Consider the following 23,035-nt stretch of genomic DNA (forward strand, 5'->3'; position numbering starts at 1 on the left):
TTTTTTTTTTTTTATTTGTCACCCTGCAAGCTCAATAATTTCTGCCAGTCACTGGTCTTTTTAACTCTTCAGGGCATGGCTTAAAAATCAGTTAAAATACATAAAGTGCTTGGAACAGTACCTGGCATATATTAATAGTTTCGTTATGTGTTACCTCCTCCTCTTGCTCTTCTCATCATTTTCTAAAAAATAGATGTGTAATTAGTACTCAGCAAATATTTGAATAAATCCTTAAATGATAGATGAAAATATAATTGTTGTTTTATTCCCTTAGAAGTCTTTAACCATCTTTTTTGAAAACATTTAAGGTAAAACAACTATTTTATGTGTATTTAGGCCCATGTTAACTCAAATTCATGAGCCTCATAAAGTGTAAGCTGATATGATATGTAAACAACATTGAATTTGACTGCGTGTAGATGAGGATGCCCTCTCCATTTGGTCTCACGTGTCTGTCTTACCATATATACCCAGCCCAGCTCAGGCTATGGCCTGGCATGTATAGACATTTGAGTTTGGAGTCTCCATGCTAGATCCTACCATCCGCTCTTCCAAGATAGAGATTGAGTAATCTCTTTTAAACCTCAAACACTTGACACAGTGCTTGTCAGTTATCGGTACTAAGTGAATGTTTGTTGCATGAGTGAATGATGCCTAAATTATGAAATTAGAAAAATTGGAAATCTGACAAGAACTTTTATTGTTCCATGAGGATGCAGTTGACTACTTCTTTGTGGAACCATGAAGGGATTTTGGTAAAAATAAGACTAACGGCAGCTGAAAATAAGAAGTTATATTTTCTAGAGGAATTTTAAGATTTTCTAACTTGTCAAATAGGACTCACCAGAATTATTTTGCCTCTTTTAAATTGCAATAACGTGGGTTGGTGAAAGAGCCAACAATAGTATTGCAGAAGCAATATATATTTTGATTAGCTAACCTGAATGACATAGTTGTTTAGGCACTATTGGTAAATAGTGGCAATCAAATCATTCTTTTTAAAAAGAAGATAATGATGTTGGTTTTGTGATGAGCAAACAGGATGACTTGTAGAATGATTCTTTACTGATTAGAAGTATATCCCGAGTACAGAAGCATTGAGTAATCTTAACCTGAACTAGAAGTTAGACTTTGGGATTGAAAACCAATAAAGATTACGATCCAGGGGAGTACAAATTTCCATTTTTGGGGGATTTTTAAAACTAAACCTTGGATTTTGGGGGAGTTATGAAAGGACATAAATGAGTCCAAAGATAGAAGTTATTATATTGAGTATTCTCCAACAAGGAGTTGAGGCTTTGTGGGAATATCTACTCCTCAAATGTTGGAGTAGACGAGACTTGAACTCAAAGGCAGAGATAGTTTATTCTTTTTTAAGTATTTCATTGGTATATTTTTCTATACTATAATGAATTGATATTGCCAATTCATATTTCTAATAACATTGGCGATTCATTTTCTTTTTCACTGTAGTGTTAAACTGTCATTATGCTTATTATTTTTAAAAGTCTCCTTTCTATGCTTTGTAACTGCGGTTTCTATTTTGTTTCTCATGTTTCTAATTTGAAGCTTTTTGCATTATCTTTCTCTGCTTATGCATTTATAATGACTTTGCTTTCAGTTACATCATGATTCGTAGACATATAAAATATCAACTCAGAGTCAGTCATCTGGTATAACCTTTGTCAGTTCCTCCCATCTTTGGTCCCTGCTACATGCCTTCTGTAGGATATTTCAGATGGTATTCAAAGATAAAATTATGTTCATAAGTAAGCAAATTTAAGTTTTATAGGAAAAACCTTATGAAAATGATCATGATTTATTAAAAATTGATATATCTCCTGTTTTACTTTTCATCCAATTATCTTCTAATTTTGTCTGGAGGAAAAATTATCAAGAAAATTGTAATTCTCAAAAGGATCATATCCTAGTTTAGGATAATTGACCACGTATTCCACTTTAAAATTTCTCCAAGATTTTTCAATTAAATATTTCTAAATTAAGATTCTTTTATATGTTAGAAATGTTTTAAAAACATTTAGGGTAATTGAAGTAAAACCATGTTTCTGAAGAAAGATTGACAGGGAGAAATTGTAATTATATCATTGCATTTAAATGTTTTTTACTGTCAAATTGAAATTAAGGTATTAGTTAGGCATGTTGGCTTAGGCTTATGTTGTTATTGGGTCCTCATATCCCTAATGCTGGCTTGGTTTCTAGCATTGGAAGGCAGTCAGGAAATATCTACCTCATGGACACTGCATGCAATTATATTTTTATTGAGACGTTTATCAACCAGTAAATTATCTATGAAAAACTTAGCTTAGTACTTCTTACATTGGGATACCAGTGCAACTGGTGAATACGTTTTACTTTATATATAGAAAAGGAGAAAAAGAAACAGTAGTTTATTTTTTGACTTTAACATCAGAGACAAAAGAATATCAAAGTGAGTTTAAAATTATATCTGATATTTAAATTACTGAATAAAACCTGACCTTTCAAGTCATGCTTTTTTTTTTAAGCATATTGAGACTTTTTTGTGTTTGTTTTTTTGGTAACTCCTCCTTTCATGGAGACTGTGCCTGACAGACTCTTCTCTCAAAGGCTGCCCATCATCCTTGCTGAGTACAACCTCCCAGTGTTCGGTTTGACTTATAACCTTGGCCTCTCAATGTCCTCGAAATTTTCATCTCAGTGACTTAATTTTGATTTAGCCCCTTTCACTTTGGGAATTTCATTCCTACCTGTTACTCAGTATCCTAAAGTTTTAAATTTGGACATACTGCTTTGAGACAACTTCCATCTTTAAAAGCAGCTGAGACGTTTCATCAGCTTCACCATCCAGTATCTATAGCTGTTCTGTCTTTAGTGAGGTCTGGTCTTGGCCTTAGGAGGGGAGAAGTTGCTTTTATTGTGTACGCTATCTCAGCCCAAATGGCTGTTTTTTGTATCCGAGATTATGAAATTCTTTATAGTTCTCCCTACTTTCTTAAGGTGGAAGTTGAGGTCATTGATTTGTAACCTTTTTTCTTTAAAAAACATTTTTTTAATAAAAATGGGTAAAAATTTTTTTTTTTTTTTTTCTTTTTTTCTGAGGCAATGTCTAATTCTGTTGCCCAGGTTGGAGTGCAGTGGTACAATCAGGACTCACTGCAACTGCAACCTCTGGGGCTCAAATGATCCTCCTGCCCCAGCCTCCCGAGTAGCTGTAACTTAGGTGCATGCCGCCATGCCTGGTTAATTTTTAAATTTTTGGTAGAGATGAGGTCTCGCTATGTTGCCCAGGCTGGCCTTGATCTCCTGGCCTTAAGTGATCCTCTCACCTCAGCCTCCAAAAGTGCTGGGATTACACGTATGAGCCATTGTGCCCAGTCATTGACCTTCTATTTAATTAGGCATTTCATGCAGCAAAATTTTCTGTACATAACGCTTTAGCTGCATCTCTCAAATATTAATCTGTATTTTTGTTTTCGTTGTTTAAAATACTTAAAAATTTTTCTTTTAATTTCTCTTTTATTTGTGGGTTGTTTAGAAGTACGTTATTTAATTTTCAAACATTGTGTGACTTTCCAAATGTTGACATCTAATTTAATTCATTATGGTCAGAGAGTATACTTTGAAATGTGTTGTATGGACTTAGGAAAAAAAGTATTTTTTCCTGGTTTGGGTGGAGTATTTTATAAATGTCAATCAGGTCAGGTTGTTTTATAGTGATCTAGTCTTCCATAGCCTTACTGGTTTTCTGTCTGCTTGTGTTCTTTAAGTTTTTTCAAGATGTCTTTACTACTAGTGATTTTTTCCCACTACTTGAATTCTCCATGTATAATTGAGGATTTCGCCACTATTTTTCTTATCTATTTTGTCAGTGTTATTTTGAGGCTTTTTTTTAAGGCATGTATACATTTAAGATTGTTACAGATTTGTCAATGAATTGACCCCCTTTTTTGGTATATATTGTTCTCATCCCTAGTAATTTCTTGTTCTCAAGTTTTCATTGTCTTATATTAATATAGCCAAATGCTTCAGCTTTTTTTCCATTAGCACTGGATTTGACATCTTTTTCCATCCCTGTACTTTTTACCTAATGGACTCTTTATGTACAAAGTGGGCTGTTTGCAGACACTATGTATATAGTTGGGTTTTTTTTTTTAGATGGGATCTCACTCTGTCACTCAGGCTTGAATGCAGTGGCATAATCTTGGCTCATTGCAGCCTCCACTTCCTGGGCTCAAGTTATCCTCCCACCTCAGCCTCCCAAGTAGCTGGGACTACAGGTGCACACCACCGTGGCCTGGCTAATTTTTGTATTTTTTGTAGTGATGGGGTTTTGCCATGTTGCCTGGGCTGGTCTTGAACCCCTGGGCTCAAGCTATCTACCTGCCTCTGCCTCCTCAAAGTGCTGGCATTACAGGCATGAATGAGCCAACACACCCAGCTGGTTCTTGATTTCTTAAAAAAATTGATTAGTAATGACAGTTTCTGCTTGTTGATTTTGTAATGTGATTTCTAGAAGAAATATCATTAGAAATGAAAAAAAAAAAAACCAATCTGGTTTAAATCTACCATCTTCTACTTGATTTACTACATGGCTTGCCCCATGTTTTCTCATTTTCTTTTGTCCTGCCATCATTTGGATTACTTGAGAATGTCCTTATTCCGTTATATCTCTGCTTTTTGGGCCTATCAGATATATACATCTTTGTGTATATTTTACTAAGTTTACTATACTAAGGTTTATAGTATCTCTTTTCACAGTTTACTTTTAAATAATAGCATACTACTTCATAGTTGGGGTTCTTATCTCATTTCCTTTTATACATTTTGTTTTTATGTATGTTATAAATCCCATAATACATTGTTAATATTTTTACTTTAGTCAATTATATTGTAAGAAAAGAAAAAGGAACACAGATTTCTTACATGTGTTCTAGTTTTTAACTGTTCTAATGCTCTTCATTATTTTGGTTTAGATACAGATTTTATTCTTGTATCATATTTTTTCTACCTGAAAAATTTCTCTTAAAGTTTCTTATGTTTGGGCTTGGTGGAAATATTTTTTATAAGCTATTGTCTGTCTGAAAAAGAACTCTATTTGCATTTGTTATTGAAAGATATTTTCATTTGCCAAAGATTTTTAGATCAACATTGTTTATGTTAATATGTTTAAAGTGAGGCTTCGTTGTCTTATGGCTGGTATAATTTCAGAAAAGGAGTCTGCTGTCAATCTTATTTTTGTTCCTCTACCTGTAGTCTTTTCTCCCTTCTTGATGGTTTCTGACTATGGGAATTCTACATGTTGTTTTTTGCTTACATCTTTCTTCCAGTCCTCTTGGAGTCCATTGGGGGGGTGTGTGTGTGTGTATGTGTTTAATTGACTTTGTAGCAATTGGAAGCATTATTTCTCTCAGTTGTTTCTTTGCTCTCTTATACCTTTCTTTTCCTTATCATGTTCCAGCTGTACAAGTGTTCTGTCTTTGGCTGTAGTCTCCCAGCTCTTTGATTCTCAGTGCTGTTTCTTTTTCCTCTCTTTTTTTCTTTTTGTATTTCAGTTGGAAGAAGTGCCACATACCTTTCTTCTTCGAGTTTAGTGATCTTCCTCTGCTATGTCCAGTCTGTGGATAATCTCATTGATTATCATTCCCAATGGTTAACATCTTTTTCTCTGATGTTGTGTGTTTTCGTTTCTGCATTTTCGATTGTTTCATTTTTATTGTTTCCATCTCTGCTGAAACTCCCTATCTGTTCATGCATGTTTCCCACTTTTTTGTCTAGATCATTTAAAATGTTATTTTTATTCATTTATCAACTTTTAAGTTCAGGTTACCATGTGCAGGGTGTGCAGGTTTGTTACATAAGTAAACGTGTACCATGGTTGTTTATTGCACAGATCATGCCATCACCCAGATATTAAGTCAGCATCCATTAGCTTTACTTCCTGATGCTCTCCCTTTCCCCACGGCCCCCACAGGTGCCTAGTGTGTGTTGTTCACCCCCATGTGTCCATGTGGTCACATCAATCAACTTCCACTTACAAGTGAGAACATTCAGTATTTGTTTTTTTGTTCCTGTATTAGTTTGTTGAGGATAATGGTTTCCAACTCCATCCATGTCCCTGAAAGACATGATCCTGTTCCTTTTTATGGCTGCATAGTATTCCATGGTGTATATATACCACATTTTCTTTATCCAGTCTGTCATTGATGGGCATTTAGGTTGATTCAGTTACTTTGCTTATTATAAATTGTCCTGCAGTGAATTTACATGTGCATATATGTTTATAATAGAATAATTTATATTCCTTTGGGTATATATATCCAGTAATGGGATTGCTGGGTCAAATGATGCTTCTACCTCTAGTTCTCTGAGGAATCACCACACTGTCTTCCACAGTGGTTGAACTAATTTATACTCCCACCCACAGTGTAAAAGTGTTCCTTTTCTCCACAACCTCACCAGCATCTGTTGTTTTTTGTAAATTTTATTTTTAAAGTCTTTGATAATTCCAAGATATAGACCCTCTCTTTGTCTGCTTCTGTCGATTGCCTTTTCTTTGACTATAGGTCATTCATTTTTCTTTTGTGTATGTGTGAGTGAGAGAGAGAATTTTAAAATTAGATGTGTTTCATGAATTTTTTTTCCTATGTGAACAAAAGAGACTGAGGTAAGTATCTTTATGCTTGGTACCAGGAATCCTTCTTTTAGTTTGTTAATAGGCTTCATTCATGGGTAGGGAGGGGTAGTGGTTAAATCAGTCTGTTCTATGTGTTGCTGTATAATTATATCTAAAGTACTCCAAAGAATTCACATTTTCTCAGTAGTTGGCTGCTGTTACTTGTATTTATTGTAATGCCTAGAGTATAAAATAGTTTTCTCCTGGTGTTTCTGTTTCACGTTTCGCTTTCAGTAGGCTCTGCTCCCCTGTACCAGAGTGTTCTATTTGCATACGTCTGGTACTTTTTCCCGTATGTAAACAACTGTTTCTTGCCACTCGGTGCCAGACTTGCGGAGACTGTGGAGTTTTCTTAGTTTTTCTTCTCTAGCCTGAGAAATACTAAGCATAACCTGGACACCTGAATCGCAGACATGGGCTTTTCCTCAGTGGGTCTTCCCTCTCCCTCTTGCCAGAGAAGTTTTGCCTTGCATAGGAGTGTTTTGTCAGGACCAAGTCTTCCTACTTTTTATGAATATAAAATCCTTGATCCAAGCCCGTCTCCAGCTTCTTGTATAGCTGCATATGAATGTATTCCCAGGTAACTTTTGTGTCATATCAAGAAGGGTTTGGAAAGCAGGGGTGTTTTAATATCTGTGTACAACCAAGGTGAGGCATTCTCATGTTCCCTGCCCCTCCTGTCATCTTTCTTGTGAAACCTGATAGAAGCCTGGGAAAAACTTCGTATCTCTTGTGTTTGGGACTTCCGGGGATTCTAAATGGTTCCACTCACCTAGACTTAGTTTTTATGAGTTGGTTAGATGTTCAGTTGTCTTCTTTGTACTCACTTTTATGACTGCTACTTCTTCTTCCTTTTCTCTACCAAAGGAGACATGAGTTCATCCTTGTTTGGAGGGGCTGGGATTCAGTTTATTTGGTTGCCTGCAGATGCCAGCTTTCTGATGGCCTTAACAAAAGCTATAATTTTGTAGATTATCTGCTTTTTTATTATCATCAGTGTAGAAGCAGCATTTTCTTACTATTTTTCACATTGTAAATGAATGAGGAACTTTTTCTTAAACTAGCCTGTTCAAGTTATCTTCAAAGAGCTAAGCACTTTTAAAATTATGAACATAGATCTATGGAATGAATAAGGGGAAAAAGCATTTTCCTAACATTATTCAGTCAGTACTTATAGCTTGGGATAATATCTGCAGTTATAGTCTCATGCATAATTTGATGTATGCTATAAATTAGAGATAGCAGCAGTAAAAATAATGGAAACTGCCTAAATGACTTAAATGTTGGCTCTGATGATGAAGATACTGATATATGGAAGATGACCATAACAGGTTTGGATTTTTTTTTTTAAAGAATTGTGGATAGACAAAAGGCAATATTTCTAATTTAATAAACATGTTATATATATGATCTCATATGAACATATAAATCAGTTAATAAAGCATACAATATTAATAACATTTTTAGATTTCATCTCTTTTCTTAGAAAAACTTTATTTTCTTCAAGAATTTTACCTCTCTTCATCTTCACTTTATTCATATAGTACATGTTATAACGCATTTAAAGTCTATAAAAATTTTGTTAAATACAGAAATGGGGTCTTACTTTGTTGGCCAGGTTGGTCTTGAACTCCTGGCTTCAAGCAGCCCCTGCCTCAGCCTCCCAAAGTGCTAGGATTACAGGTGTGAGCCACTGTGCCTGCCCAAGTCTATAAAATTTAAGTGGCTTTTGGAGGACTTAAATATTTAGGAAGTTGCAGAAATCTTTGGGGCGTTTGTTTCAAAGAGTCATAAGACTCTTTAGTTATCTCTTTAGTTTTAAAGTCTACTGTAATCTGTTCTATGTGATTTTACTTTACCTGTCTGAATTAAAGCTAGTTGCTTATGTCTGATGGCCTCAATTTCCTTTTCTGGCAAGTTTTAAATTGTAATTTAAAACTTGAGAGTATACATCTCATGAGGAGTTAGTTATGTATTTTGAATGATACGTTAAGTGCTGAGCACAACACTTCATTTTAGATCTTTAATACGTGATAGATGATATTGTAAATGTTTATGTGTCAAGTAAAGAAAGAAATATCGTCTAGAGTAATGAAGAGAAGCTCTTATTTTGACCCGTGAATTTTCATAGTCCTTTAAATGCTCTGATTTATGAAAAGTTAGAGTAGAATAAAAAATGAAAGACTTTCATTTCTGCAGCAGGTAACATCGTGTTATGTAGAGTCTTGCTAACTGGCTATTTTTATTGTTACTTTATACTTTATGTACAGACATGGTCCATTACATGAATTTGAGAAGTTTGGTTGAAGATTGGAAAAGCCATGATAACTTGCCATAAGTGATGTACCTACAATAGAAGTAGAGCAAATGAAAGATTAAAGGTTACGAATTTTTTAACCTTTTGTTTTTTTAAAGAGATTATTACAGTAGTTGGTATTCATTGCATCATTGCTCAGCAGAAACGCTATGAATTTAGCAAGTTACTTTTCATTCATTCATTCATTCATTCATTCATTTGAGATGGAGTCTCACTCTGTTGCTGAGGCTGGAGTGCAATGGCATTATCTTGGCTCACTGCAACCTCCATTTCCCGTTTTCAGATGATTCTCCTGCCTCAGCCTCATGAGTAGTAGCTGGGATTACAGGCGCCCACCACCATGCCCAGCCATTTTTTTGTATTTTTAAAGAGATGGGGTGTCACCATGTTGGTCAGGCTGATCTCGAACTCTTGACCTCATGTGATCCACCCACCTCGGCCTCCCTAAGTTCTGGGATTACAGGCATGAGCAAAGGCACCTGGCTGCAAGTTACTTTTCTTATATGATGTGGTATAAGAAATAACAAAAAGTCTTGTTTGAATCTTTATCCATGATTACTTGCTTTATGGATATTTGAAAAGAGTTGAAATAGAACATAAAAGTTGTAAACATTGTTGGTCATTACAGAAGCATTGTTGATCATTACTTTGAAAGGAAACTAGTGTTTTAGTACAATTAGTTTATATATATGTGTGTGTGTATATATATCTCCATATATATACACACATAGATATATACATTCAAATACAGACATATTTGAATACATATATATAGGCATTCAAATACAGACATATTTGAAGCCTAGAACTATCCTGAATTTTCCGTTAATTGACCAGATTCTGGATAACCTGGTGGTGTGGGAGGGACCTGGTGGGAAGTAATTGGTTCATGGGAGCTGTTTCCCCTCATACTGTTTTCATAATAGTGAATTCTCATGAGATTTGATGTGTTAATAAGGGGCGTCCCCCTTTGCTTGATACTCATTCTCTTGCCTGCCGCCATGTAAGACTTGCCTTTGCTCCTTCTTCGCCTCCTGCCTTGACTATGAGGCCACCCCAGCCAAGTGGAACATCAAGTTCATTAAACCTCTTTTCCTTCATAAATTACCCAGTCTCGGGTATGTCTTTATTAGCAGCGTGAAAATGAACAAATTCACCTGGCTCTGTAAAAGTATGTTTTGTTCTCTTTCCCAAAATGCAGAAATTGGTGTTTCAGGCTTACATTAGTGATATACATGTTGAATTCTTCAAAATAATAAAAATCTGTGAACGAATGCATTAAAACAACTTAGAATTAATTAGAGGGTATATGGTCTATAACTGTTGATTATAAAACAGAGGCATTGAAAAATGTTACTTGTATTTTTTACTGTGTATCTGTGCAATGAAATTCTTTGCTTGGAAAAATTATAGAAAAGATGCAAAAAAACCCCAAAGTAAAATTAAAAATATTCTCTAAGTGTTCTTGGAAAGCACAATGTATTTTTGGGTTATAATCCCTATGTTTGAGCTGATTTGTGGTTACAGATTCTTGCCCTCAAGCAAGTTTCTTTGTAGTTTTGGTCTATAATCTTCATATTTGAGCTAGTTTGTAGTTACAAATTCTTGTCCCCAAGCATTTCTTTGCCTTTCCTTTTTTTGTGTGTTTATTTTTATTCCATTTATGTATTACTTTCCAGAGTTTGTACTTTCACTTTGTTTTTTGCTTCTATGTCTTTCTTCCTTTTGTGTTGGCTTAGGATTACATTTAAAAATATATTTCAGTGCTTTATTGGTTAGTTCGGTTGTTGTAGTTAGGACTATTGTTTAGACTATCTGGCTGCCAAGCAATGGAAGTGTGTGTGTGTGTGTGTGTGTGTGTGTGTATTCATATCTTACAGTGTATTAACCTAGATTCCTTTAGACCCATCTTTTCCCCTTATTTTGTATTTCATTCAGTTCTTACAATTTATATATGAAGAAGTTTTTATAGAGCTTATCAAGAAACTTAAATAATTTTAAAGTGATTATTATATTTTTAAAGAATACATGTGTATTTATTTTATAGCTACTTGAAGGAAATTTTGCCAAAGAAGTGAGCCATGAAATGGATGGACTTATTTTTCAGCCTACTGGAGTAAGTTCATTTGTCTGTGTGTGTGTGTTTGTTTGTGTTTTTGTGTGCGTGTGTGTGTGTGTACACAGATATACATATATATACACATATACATATATGCCTCAGACTTATTTACTTAGGGTTGATTACTGCTGTGATTGCTGCTTTTCCTTAAAACAAATTGCTCATTATGAACTATTTTATTTATATCTAAATACATGTAATACTAAAATGAGCACCTGTCTGTTTTCACTCAGCTTAAGAAATAAACATTGTTGGTCATTACTTTTCAAGGAAGCTAGTCTTTTAATATACTTAGTTTTTTAAAAAATTAAAATATAGCATTGCATAAATGTTTATTTCCTTTTGTAACTTGGTATACTTTTATGGATTAATATCTCTAAAACTTCATTTTGCTATAGTTTACTGTAGAGTAAAATTCAAAGAGTCGTTAATATTTGACAAAAAATAAAATTTTTGAATATTTTTTCCATGTTAAATTTCTGAAATGCACTGAAGAACTTTTACCAACTTAATGGTTGAATCGTATGTTTGAAATAAGTTGTATTTTACTCTGTAGCAGGTTTTCTCAACCTCAACCACTGATGTGTTGGGCCAGATAATTCTTTGCTGTGGGAGTTGTCTTGTACATGGTAGGATGTTTAGCAGCATCTGTGGTCTCTACTCACTAGATGCCAGGAGTACCCCTTTTCCCATTTGTGACAACCAAAAATATACTCTGACATTGCCCGGTTTCCTCAGGTAACAAAATTGCCCCTACTTGATAAAGTGTTTTTTTTTGTAAGGCAGTGTTTTTCAAAATGTGGCCTGTAGAGGAGGATTAGCACCACCCAGGAAGTTTTCACAGATGCAACTCACCCCCACACCTTTTGAGTAGGAACACTGTGGATGGAGTTCAGCAGTTTGTGTTTTGACAAGTTCTCCAAGTGATTCTAATGCATATATAAGTATGAGAGCTACTTACACCATAGGAAAGAGTTTATTTCATGTGCAACCACCTCATCATATGCTTCTTTTTTTCCTTACTAACTGTTCTTTTAGAAATTAGAGTGTAAGCTAGTTGAGAATTTATGTATGGAGACATCAGACTGGGTGCCTGGGGTAAAAGAAAGGGAACTAGTAATTTGAACACAGTGTATTAAATATGCTACAGATTGAATATCTCTAATTTAAACACTGATATACTGTAAAATTTAATAACGTTTTGAGTGCCAGCATGATGCTCAAAAGAAATGCTCATTGGAGCATTTTGGACTTTTTGATTAGGGATGCTCAACTGTTAAGTATGTATAATGCAAATATTCCCAAATTTGAAAAAAATCAGAATCGAAACCACTTCTGGTCCCAAGCATTTCAGTAAAGGGGTATTCAACCTATGCATGTAAAGCATTGTTTAATAAATCTCTGTTAAAATGCTAATTTAGAGACAATGTGATACGTGATTGGCATCTGTCTGTCTTCTAGCCCCCCTTGCCGGAGAACAGAAAAATCTTACCTTCTGTGGTTGAAGGAGGAGAAGATGGAGGAACACTAGTGGTTAGGGACAGAAATTGTAGAAAATACTATTTTAGGAAAATGAAGGTTGAATCTTTGAGTTCTAATGTATTCCAGTCTCACCAGATTGAAAAAAGTAAAGTCTAAATATAACAATGAATTCAGAAAAATTCAGTGTTTGAAACTCATGGTTCAGATCTGTGCATATATGGCATATGTAGGAAAAATGGCCTGACAAATGAGTGAGTCTGTTTCTCAGATGTGTAGTATAGGCAGTTGATTTATTAGTCTGTTTTCTTTCTAGTAACCATACTTTTTATTACAATGACTTTGTAATTGATATCTGGTATTAAGTCAAGTCTCCCTGTTTGCCAGCATTACCTTAAATCTTTGTAGACATTTGGTTTAACATGAAAGTTTCAGAATCAGTTTGTCATGTTACGCAGAAATTTTTGTTAGGAGTTTAATTGGAATGTCTTTGAATTTAGATTACTGTGGAGAAAATTGATGTGGGTTTGCCATGTTAAATCACTTTCTCAATGAATGCTATGGCTTTTTTTTTTTTTAAAGGTCTTTTTCTGTTCTGTAATTGAGTTTAAATTTTTTATTGTTATGGTAATTTCTAAATATTTGTCATTTTCTGCTTTTTTAGTAAATCATGTCTTGTTTCCCTTTTTTATTGCTACTTCTAGTACACTGCCACATTTTTTATTTATTTTATTGATTCAACAATCCTGTTGAATTTTGTTAGTTCTCATCATTGTCTAATTTTATACTTTGACCAGGACCTCTAATATTGAATTAAGTGTTTGTTCTAGTTAGATGAAGGAGAAGACATTTATACCTTCTTCTCAACCTCAAAGAGAATATAACTAAATTTTCTCTGTTAAGTATGTCTGTGATAGATTTCTATTAGACATGCTTTATTATGTTAAGAAATTTCTGATCTGTTCTTCCAAGAATTCTTTTAAAAAATCATAAATAGGTTTTGGGCTTTAACACCTTTTAGGGCATTAATTTTAAGTAATGCCTCTTCTGTATCTATTGAGATTATCACATCATTTTTCTTTTTTACACCATTTATGTAGTAAATTACACTGATTTTTGTCATGCTAACCCATTTTTGCATTCCTGGGTTAAATGCTGCTTGATCATGACATACATAATTTTTTAGGCACACCTTTGAATCTAGGTATAATTGCTTCTTGAGGATTTCTGCCACCTTATTTCTTATGGTTCATTTTTTTCTTTTCTTCTTTTGAGACAGAGTCTCACTTTGTCACCCAGGCCGGAGTGCAGAGGCACAAACGTGGCCTACTGCAGCCTCGACCTTCAGGGCACAAGTGATCTTCCCACCTCAGCTAGAACTACAGGCGTGCACCACCATGCCTTGCTAATTTTTGTATTTTTTGTAGATAGGGGGTTTGCCTTGTTGCTGAGGCTGATCTGAAGCTCCTGAGCTCAAGCAATTCACCTGCCTTAGCCTCCCAAATTTCTGGGATTACAGGCATGAGCCACTGTACCAGCCTATTTTTCTCCTTTTTGTATATTCAGAATAATGAAGGTAGTATTTTTTATTGTTGAAAAAATTATGTAAGTTTCATATAATCCATGGTAATGCCCATCCATGATTTAAAAAGTCAATTACAATAGAGTGATTTATACTGAAAAATAGAACAGTCTCTTACCTTTTTCAGCACCCCAAGTGCTACTCCTAGGAGGCAATTATTTTCCTGTTTTTTAATTTTTTTTGCTTTTATTTCTACACAATATATGCTGGGTTTTTTTGGTTTTCTGTTTTATACATGATCTGCTTACTTTGTAGCTTTGTTTCAGCTGTGAACTGAACATGTTATTCTCAATAGTCTCTAAACCGTTCTACAATTTTATGACTCTGACTTAGCTCCAAATTGTTTATTGTGCTTGTGTAGTTCTGTGCAACTTGGTATAATGTTGATTATCTCGTAATAAATCAAGCCTCCCTTTTGCCAGGATATTCTTAAATATTTGGGGACATTTGGTTTCACATGTAAGTTTTACAATCTGTATATCATGTTACCCGGAAATTTTTGGTAGGAGTTGAATGGAATAGCTTTGAATATAGATTAATTTGGAGAAAATTAGTGTGTTTACAATGTTAAATCATCTTGTTATGTGTACTAGAGAGTTAGGGAAAAGGTACAATAAACTGTAGCTCAAGACTACTTGTCTAGATGTGAGAAATTTTCAGAAGTTTTAGATCCACTCTTAGTTTACATATTCAATTTTGTATTTTTTAAAATAAGTCATAACTGGTAGCAATATGAGACGATAGAACTAAAATGAAGAGAGTAGTTTTACTCAGATTCTCTATTTGTAATAAGCGTTCTAAAACACTGGCTTTCCTGGCCTCTTCTGCCTTTTGGATGGCTGTCTTTATACTTGTCTTCTAAGGTAGTTCTATCCCCCTTTCCTTCTCTTTATAGAGAAAAGTGTATTTTTTATGGCTATAGCTGTTTTGGCTCAAATCAACCTTTAACCTTTGCCTTTTATTTTGCCTCTAGTACTCTATTTCTTCATTCATATTATATGCTTCTATTAGGGACAACCAATTTTTAAACAATCACTGAAGTCTGTTAAGTGGCTTGTCACTTTGTCTTTTTGAGTTATCCTTGCTATTTATTCCTTTTTTAAAAAAGATCATGTCAGATTTGGCTCAAATTGTTTTATACTCAAGCTATTTCAGTAGCTTCTTAACTGTTCTTTGTATCTGTATTGTCTTTCCAGTCTACCCCTGTTTTTTGACCTAGTAAAATTATATTCTGGGAGAAAGCCTAATATAGGGGAGACCAGTATTGACTGATAGAAGTATAACACAAATGTGAGCCATATATATATTTTAAATGTTTCTAGTTGCCACATTAAGAAAAAAAAGAAAATGGTGAAATTAATTTTAATAATATATTTTACTTAAACCACTATGTCAAAAGTATTATCATTTCAACATTAACTCAATATAAAAACAATTTTTATTTTTGTACTAAGTATTTGAAATCCAGTGGGAATTTTACACTTGCAGCACATCTTGGCCTTGCCACTGTTCAGTGCTCAATGGCCATATGTGTAATAGACAGTGCAGATGTAGATATATTGATTTATTGTTTCCCATTTCTTGCATGTGCTCATGGCATTTGTACATGATTCATTTGTGATCTTCAGTTGAATTGTAATTCTCTGAGTAATGATAGATTTTTCTTCTTCAGCTTGCAGAACAAAATAAGGTTACATTTCTTTATTATTCAAATGCAATAGGCAGGCTCCTATACTCCCCACCTCCTACCCCCTTCTAAATGATAGTGCATTGCAGTATTGCAGGGATACCTGTTTTTATTTCCTAGGTTCTTCCTTTTAAAATTGTGCTTTGAGGGTTTTTTTTTTTTTTTTTAATTATACTTTAAGTTCTGGAATACACGTGCAGAATTTGCAGGTTTGTTACGTAGGTATACACATGCCATGGTGGTTTGCTGCATCCATCAACCCATCATCTACATTAGTTATTTCTCATAATGCTGTCCGTCCCCTAACCCCTCACCCCCTGACAGGCCCTGGTGTGTGATATTCCCCTCCCTGTGTCCATGTATTCTCATTGTTCAACTCCCACTTATGAGTGAGAACATGTGGTATTTGGTTTTCTGTTCCTATGTTATATGCTTTGAGTTTTTAAACATGTTCTATTCAAGGGGTCTTGATTCCAGACTCCAGTTTCTGGAATGGTGAAATGCTACTGCGTTTGTAGATGTAAACCATTTTTTGTGCATTTACTGCCTTCAGCCCTCTGTATTGATAGTGTTGAAGAGAGGTGTTTCTGAGCCACCCCTGTTAGTCTGATGGTAGTATTTTAGGACATAAAGAGTTGGAAAGGTAGTTGCTAGGTTTCTTTTGTATCACCTTAGTCATGAATGTTTAATCTTAAACCTCTTTAAACAAAATTGGCACATACATATACACATTAAATAACTATTCCTGTCAACACTTTTAGACCAGCCTGCTCAGAAGTGACACACCTTTATCTAGAATTAGAACTTTCCTTCCATGACCGTCTAGGTTCCATCATCAGCCTGTACCTTCTACTTCTCTGACATGGAGATTTTTCAGTTCTCTGGTAGCAGCTGACCTCATTCTGAGGCCACCAGTCCAAGAGAGATAAGATCTTAGATTCCTGTGCACACTCTGTCTTCATTGCTCTGCATTCCATAGGATTTATGGGAGAGTGGTTTGCTTTCATGAAGCCGAAAGCAATGTCTTTTTCTATCTTTCCTCTTGAAAAATTGTTACTAATTACCAAATTTCTTCAGAACTAAAACGGATTGTTTAAATGATTATTCTCAAAGCAAAAACGATCCTCTTTAAGATGCCTTGCAGTTTCTAGCTACCCCTCGCAAGCTATCTTTTGGTCATATTTTTGCCTCACAAAATCTTTGGGGTTCTATGTGGTGATTAGTCTTTTCCTTCCTTATTTCTTTTTAAATCTTAATTGTCTAGAATAGTGTTTGGCCCAGTATATCTTAAAAACTGTTTGTTAAAGGAATGAAAATGCATCTTTGTGTTTTCCCCAGTCTTTCAGATTTGACTAATTTTATATGTTACCAATATAGATAAACATCTTTTAAATTTATAGCTGTTTTATCTTCCTTGCTGCATGGGAATATGTATAATCTAATTTATGCTATTACATTTTATCCTTTCAAGAAATTTTTCAGTGACTTTCTTTAAATTCCCACTTTTCTTTGCAGAGTCCAGAATCCAAACACCTTTCTTCCCTGAAACATTGACACAAGCTTTGTTGTTGGCATATTCTCTTCAGAGACTGCCCAGTGGGTTAGGAATGGTCTCTGGTCAAACAAGCAGACACCACTAAATATCTTTTTGATTCCCCAGTGTTTCATCTGCAAAATGTAGAGGCTATAACAGCTTAGCTTTGAAATTCTGTTATGGTCATATGATGATCAATGTGAATGATACAAATCAGTACTTAAAAATTCCTTCTTTCTGCCAATACCTGGTGAAAATCTACTAGGTAAAGAATTTTTAATAAAAGAGAGAATAAACTCTTTTTATTTTAGTTTCCTAAAAATAATGTATCTTTTAAATGGCAAGTTAGACAATTAAACTAGACTTCTTATGAAGTTTGGTAATGTTACATGATTGTATTCCTATTAATTTTCTTCTCCTGTCATCATTTCTTTTTTGGATGGGGAAAGACAGAGTCTTGTTCTGTTGCCCAGGCTGGAGTGCAGTGGCACAGTCTCGGCTCACTGCAATCCCTGCTTCCCGGGTTCAAGTGATTCTTTAGTAGAGATGACATTTTGCCATGTTGGCCAGACTGGTCTCGAACTCAAGTGATCCGCCTACCTCATCCTCCCAAAGTGCTGGGATTACAGGCATGAGCCACCATACCTGGCCATCCTGCCATCATTTCAATAGACTTTTCACTTTTTTGTCTCCTAAATTATTAAGATTATAAAGTATATGGAATGGCTCTGAAAGGGTCGCATTTTATTCATCAGTGGATATTGTCAGCTTCTTCCAAAAATATTAATTTATTTTTATTAGAACAGATTTATTTTATCTATAACAGATTCTAGATTAGTTTACATTTATGACTCATTTTAGAAAAAATGTTGCACAACTACCTATTTTGGTAATAGTTTAATTGATGACATAGCACTATAGTATACTAGTTATAAGTATCTAGTTCATCATTTTCATTTTCCATGAAATTTTAATGATTTCAGTCTTTGTTTCTTAATGTTTTATTTCTGGTTGTAATTTCTCATCATTTTCTATTAGTTTTTTATTTCTTAAAAGCATATATTACCAACTTTAATTCTCTTAGTTTTTATCACTAATATATACCTTTCATCATATTTTTGGTGTGTTCTTTAATTGGACTGTTAATTGCTAAAACAGCATTGAAGTGTAAGAAGGATGTGGTGCATAATGACATATCTACCCATCATATTTAATTCAGTGGTTATTTTATGTTCCTACTTTCCTACTATATTTTTGGTAAATATTCTAAAGGTTATTCTTTTTTTTTTTTTTAAACAGAGCCTTGCTTTGTCACCCAGGCTGGGGTGCAGTAGTGCGATCTTGACTCACTGCAACCTCTGCCTCCCGGGTTCAAGCAGCTCTCTTGCCTCAGCCTCCTGAATAGCCGTGATTACAGGCATTTGCCACCACACTCAGCTAATTTTTCATATTTTTAGTAGAGATGGGGTTTCTCCATGTTGGCCAGGCTGGTCTCAAACTCCTGACCTTATTTGCCTGCCTTGGGCTCCCAAAGTGCTGGGATTACAGGTGTAAGAAGACACTGTGCTCAGCCTCTAAAGGGTATTCTGAGTATAAATATATATTAATTATGCCATCTAGAATAGGCTTCAGTTTCATATAAATTCATTCAGGGTAGCAGGAGGCAATTTTCTCCCTCAAATGCAGAATTTCATTATATTGGACTGTGTAGCCTTTGTTATTTTTTCCTTATTTTGGTTTTGCAATTTCAACCTCAGATTCTCCTGCAAAGGCTGATTTTTTTTTTTCCTATTTTTAGTTTATCCTCAGTTTAGGACACCATAATAAGAGTGGTCTTATGTATTCCATTTTCAGACTTCTGATTTGCCAAAACCCCAGAATTAGCTTGTACTTAGCTCTTATGCAGAGATTTATGACTTTTCTACCTCTTTTTAAAAAATGGAAATAGGTTTCTATTAAAATAAAGTTGAATGACATTATCAGAAACTGTATTTATGATATTCTGCTAAAGAAAGCAGAGTTTAAGACACATTTTTCTAATAATTCTTACTCATAAATTCTCCTTATGACTTTAAAAGAAAGAATGCTTAAGATTTTTCTCATTTCTTTTATGCTTATACATTGTCATCAAGTTCCTTTTCTTTATCAGGTGAAATGGCCTTTTTCTGATTGCTGTTTGCTTATTCAAAGGAAACACCTTAATTTTCCTTTTCACCTGCACTAGGTCTTATTTGTAAGGAAGTAAGAAGAGAGTTGATTACAGACAGGTGTGGCTTCTAGGGGTGAGCAGAGATGTGATTTTAAATGGTCTAGGGACAGGGCATCAGATGACACTGCATCATATGATGAGAAATATAGTCCCTTGTTTTTATTCAGTCTTTCAGATTATAAGGAGAAAGTCTTTTTCTAGTTTTTAATATCGAAGACTGCTGAATTTAGTCGTACTTCTATAGACTTTCCCTGGTCTCCTTGTTTTATGTCCTATGCCTTACCTTTATCCCCTGCCAGCCTTCTAGGTTACCTGTTACTTATATGACTCAGGTCTTTTCTGGGCACTGCACCATGCCGCAGGAATGACTTGCACTGGCATCCTTCTCTGCATGTACTTAGTATGTGGTTTTCTTTGCTCTGTGCTGTGTTAACTTCTCTATCTACTATCTTTCAAAATTACATTGCTATAGTTTTTTCTCTGCTATTGTCGATCTCTTCTATTTTTGTTTTCCTTTTCTGTTGATACCTCTTTTTTCTGCAACTCTCACCTTTAGTGAGGTTTTATATCAAAGTTGGCATAAATACACATTAAGTCTACTGTTTATCATTAAATCTCTGAAACTTCTTACAGTGTGGTGTTGCATCTGTTGGTTCCTCTTAGCCAACAATTCAAGTAAATCAAGAAAGATTGTTTTCAGTGATCAGCCTAGTGATCTGAAAGGATGAGTGTATATAAAGTGGAGAATATGTCCTGATGAAACTTAGCCTGTCATTCTGTTATCCATCCTCTGATACCACATAAATATTCCAAAGGCAAAATGAATGGCAAAAGATGATGAGGATTACTAGTGAGTCTACTTGTGCAAAAAACTTCTCTGCCTAAACTGTGTTTGGTGCTACTTAAAACTTAGCAAGAAGTTCATTCTGCTCAGTTACATTAATTATAATGAGTGAGTCGAGGTTGAATAAAAGGTAGAAGATACTAGTACTGTTGAAAAAAGAAGATATACATAATCCTCTTAAAGGATATATTTATTTATGTATTTTATTTTATTTTTTCGAGACAGAGTCTTGCTTTGTTGCCCAGGCTGAAGTGCAATGGTACCGTCTTGACTCATTGCAATCTCTGCCTCCCACGTTCAAGCAATTTGCCTGCCTCAGTCTCCTGAGTAGCTGGAACTACAGGCTTGTCCCATCATACCTTGTTTTTGTATTTTTAGTAGAGACGGGTTTCACCATGTTGGCCAGGCTGGTCTCGAGCTCCTGATCTTAAGTGATCCACCCGCCTCAGTCTCCGAAAGTGCTGGGATTATAGGCATGAGCCACCCTGCCCAGCCAAAAAAGAATATTTTGAATCCTAGGGAATTTATTCAAGAACAGTGATAAAAATTACTATAGTAAAATGATGATTTCTATTGAAAACAAACTCCCAAAAACCAGTTTAGGAGAAAGTTTGTTTAGCTTTTAATTTAGTACTCTACTTTCAGAGACGTAACCATGTAACACACTCATAATTCGACATGGCTTACTTTTATAAGAAGGAAAAGTTAATCAGTAGTTTAATCAAGGAAATAAAGCTTGGGATATTTGTGTTTATAAAGAAGTACACTAATATCTGATTTTGACTAAGACACAGAGCAGTCATTAATCATCATGAAAGCCTGGATTCAAACAAAGTGAATTAAAATGCATTGCAGAATTATAGAACATCGGAGGTTATCTAGTTTACTCACTGGTGTTAGAAAGATAATCTCCAATGTTTTAGGTTTCTGTGGACTGCCTCAGGTAACTGTGTGGAGGGATAGGTTACTAGGTCAGCATTCTGCTTCCAATTGCAGTGCTGCTGATTTGTTAATATTACTTTTATAGATTGTACTCATAGATGAGATTATGTTTTAAAAACGGCTTTGCCTGCTAAGTAAATGATGTTTGAATCAACTGCCTTTTTGAAAGGTCACCAGTCATCTCCTTTTATTGAAAAATTAAGATTATTTTCACCCTTTTTTGCTGGATCCTTTAGTATTAGTCTATATTCTACCCACTCTTTCTTGAAATACTTTCTTTTATGGCTTCTATGACACCACATGCTTCTGATTCCCTCTAGTCTTCTGCCATTCTTCTCAGTCTCTTTCGAGCTCTTCATCTTCTACCTACCGTTGAAGTTTGGTATTTCTCAGGGCTCATCGCACCAGATTTCATTCTTTCTCATGCCCTACTCTTTTTCTAGTAATCTCGTCCATACCTGTGACTTTGGTTCTTTTTTATCAGTGTGTTACTCAGACTTCAGATTTCTAAATAAGCCCCAAATTTGATTATCTAATTGCCTGCTCTGATGCTGCCTTTTGAATTTTTCAAAAACACCAGAAACACAATACAGACAGTTCTCATCTTATGAGTTTGACTTATGAGTTTTCAACCTTACGACGGCTTTATTGGGGACAGTAATGCCATTGTAAGTTGAGAAGCATCTGCATATCAAAGATAAACTCTATCTCTACTCTTGAAATGATCAAATAAGCAGACATACAAACAGGTTCTTTTCCAGCATTTCTACCTCAGTTACTAAATGCAGTTACTTAAATCAGAAATCTTGCTGTCATCTTTGGCACCTTCCCCTTCCTTCATCTCCAAGTCTTTATCTTTTAAGTATCTCTTAAATTATTCCCTTATTTCTCCATTGTCACTGCTGCTACTCTTAATCCAGGTTGTCATTCATTGCCTTTTGCTGGAACCACTACAGTGGCATCCTAACCAGTCTTAAAACATCCACTCTTGTCTCCCTCCAATCTTTTCTTTGTTCTGTATCCAGAGTGATCTTCTTCCTTAATCTCTCGTGCTTTCTTCTTGTTCTCAGGTTAAAGATCAAAATTAGATTTGGAGCCAGTGGACTTTTTTCTTTATCCTATGTTGCCTTTTAGTTTCCCTGTGTGTTTTGCTGTTGATTAAAAATTACTTTAATATTTTTTATTTAAAGGTGGTTTAATTATATTATTCACTAAAGGTGATATACACAATAATACAGTCAGTCAGTCAGTCAGTTTGATATGCCGTAACAACTGAGTACCATAAACTTAGTGGCTTATAAACAACAGAATTTTATTTCTCATAGTTCCAGAAGCTGGGAAGTCCAAGATCAAGGTGTTGGCAGGTTCACTGTTTGATGAGGGCCTGCTTCTTGGCTCGTGGTGAGGGCCTGCTTCTTAGCTCATGTTGTGTCCCACATGGCAGAAGGGGCAAGGGAGCTTTCCTAGGTCTCTTTTCTAAAAGCAGGAGTCTCATGCATGGAGGGAGAGTCCTCATGATTTAATCACTTCCCAAAGGCCCTACCTCCTAATACCATCACATTAAGGGGTTAGGATTTAAACATAGGAGTTTTGAAGGGGACACAAACATCAGTCTGTAGCACAGCGTTTTTTTTTTTTTTTTTTTTTTT

General features: G+C 34.9%; 1 protein-coding gene across 1 annotated transcript in view; it reads left to right on the forward strand.

Annotated features, from left to right (window-relative positions):
* Positions 1 to 23,035, forward strand: part of RNGTT (RNA guanylyltransferase and 5'-phosphatase) — a 347,127-nt gene that overhangs the window by 167,290 nt on the left and 156,802 nt on the right. The window contains exon 12 of the mRNA XM_017506810.2: positions 11,038 to 11,106. Within this exon, the coding sequence (XP_017362299.1) occupies positions 11,038 to 11,106 (69 nt within the window). The remainder of the gene's footprint in view (positions 1 to 11,037; positions 11,107 to 23,035) is intronic.

This window comes from Cebus imitator, unplaced genomic scaffold, assembly GCF_001604975.1.
Source record: "Cebus imitator isolate Cc_AM_T3 unplaced genomic scaffold, Cebus_imitator-1.0 Scaffold359, whole genome shotgun sequence".
Taxonomy (NCBI): Eukaryota; Metazoa; Chordata; class Mammalia; order Primates; family Cebidae; genus Cebus; species Cebus imitator.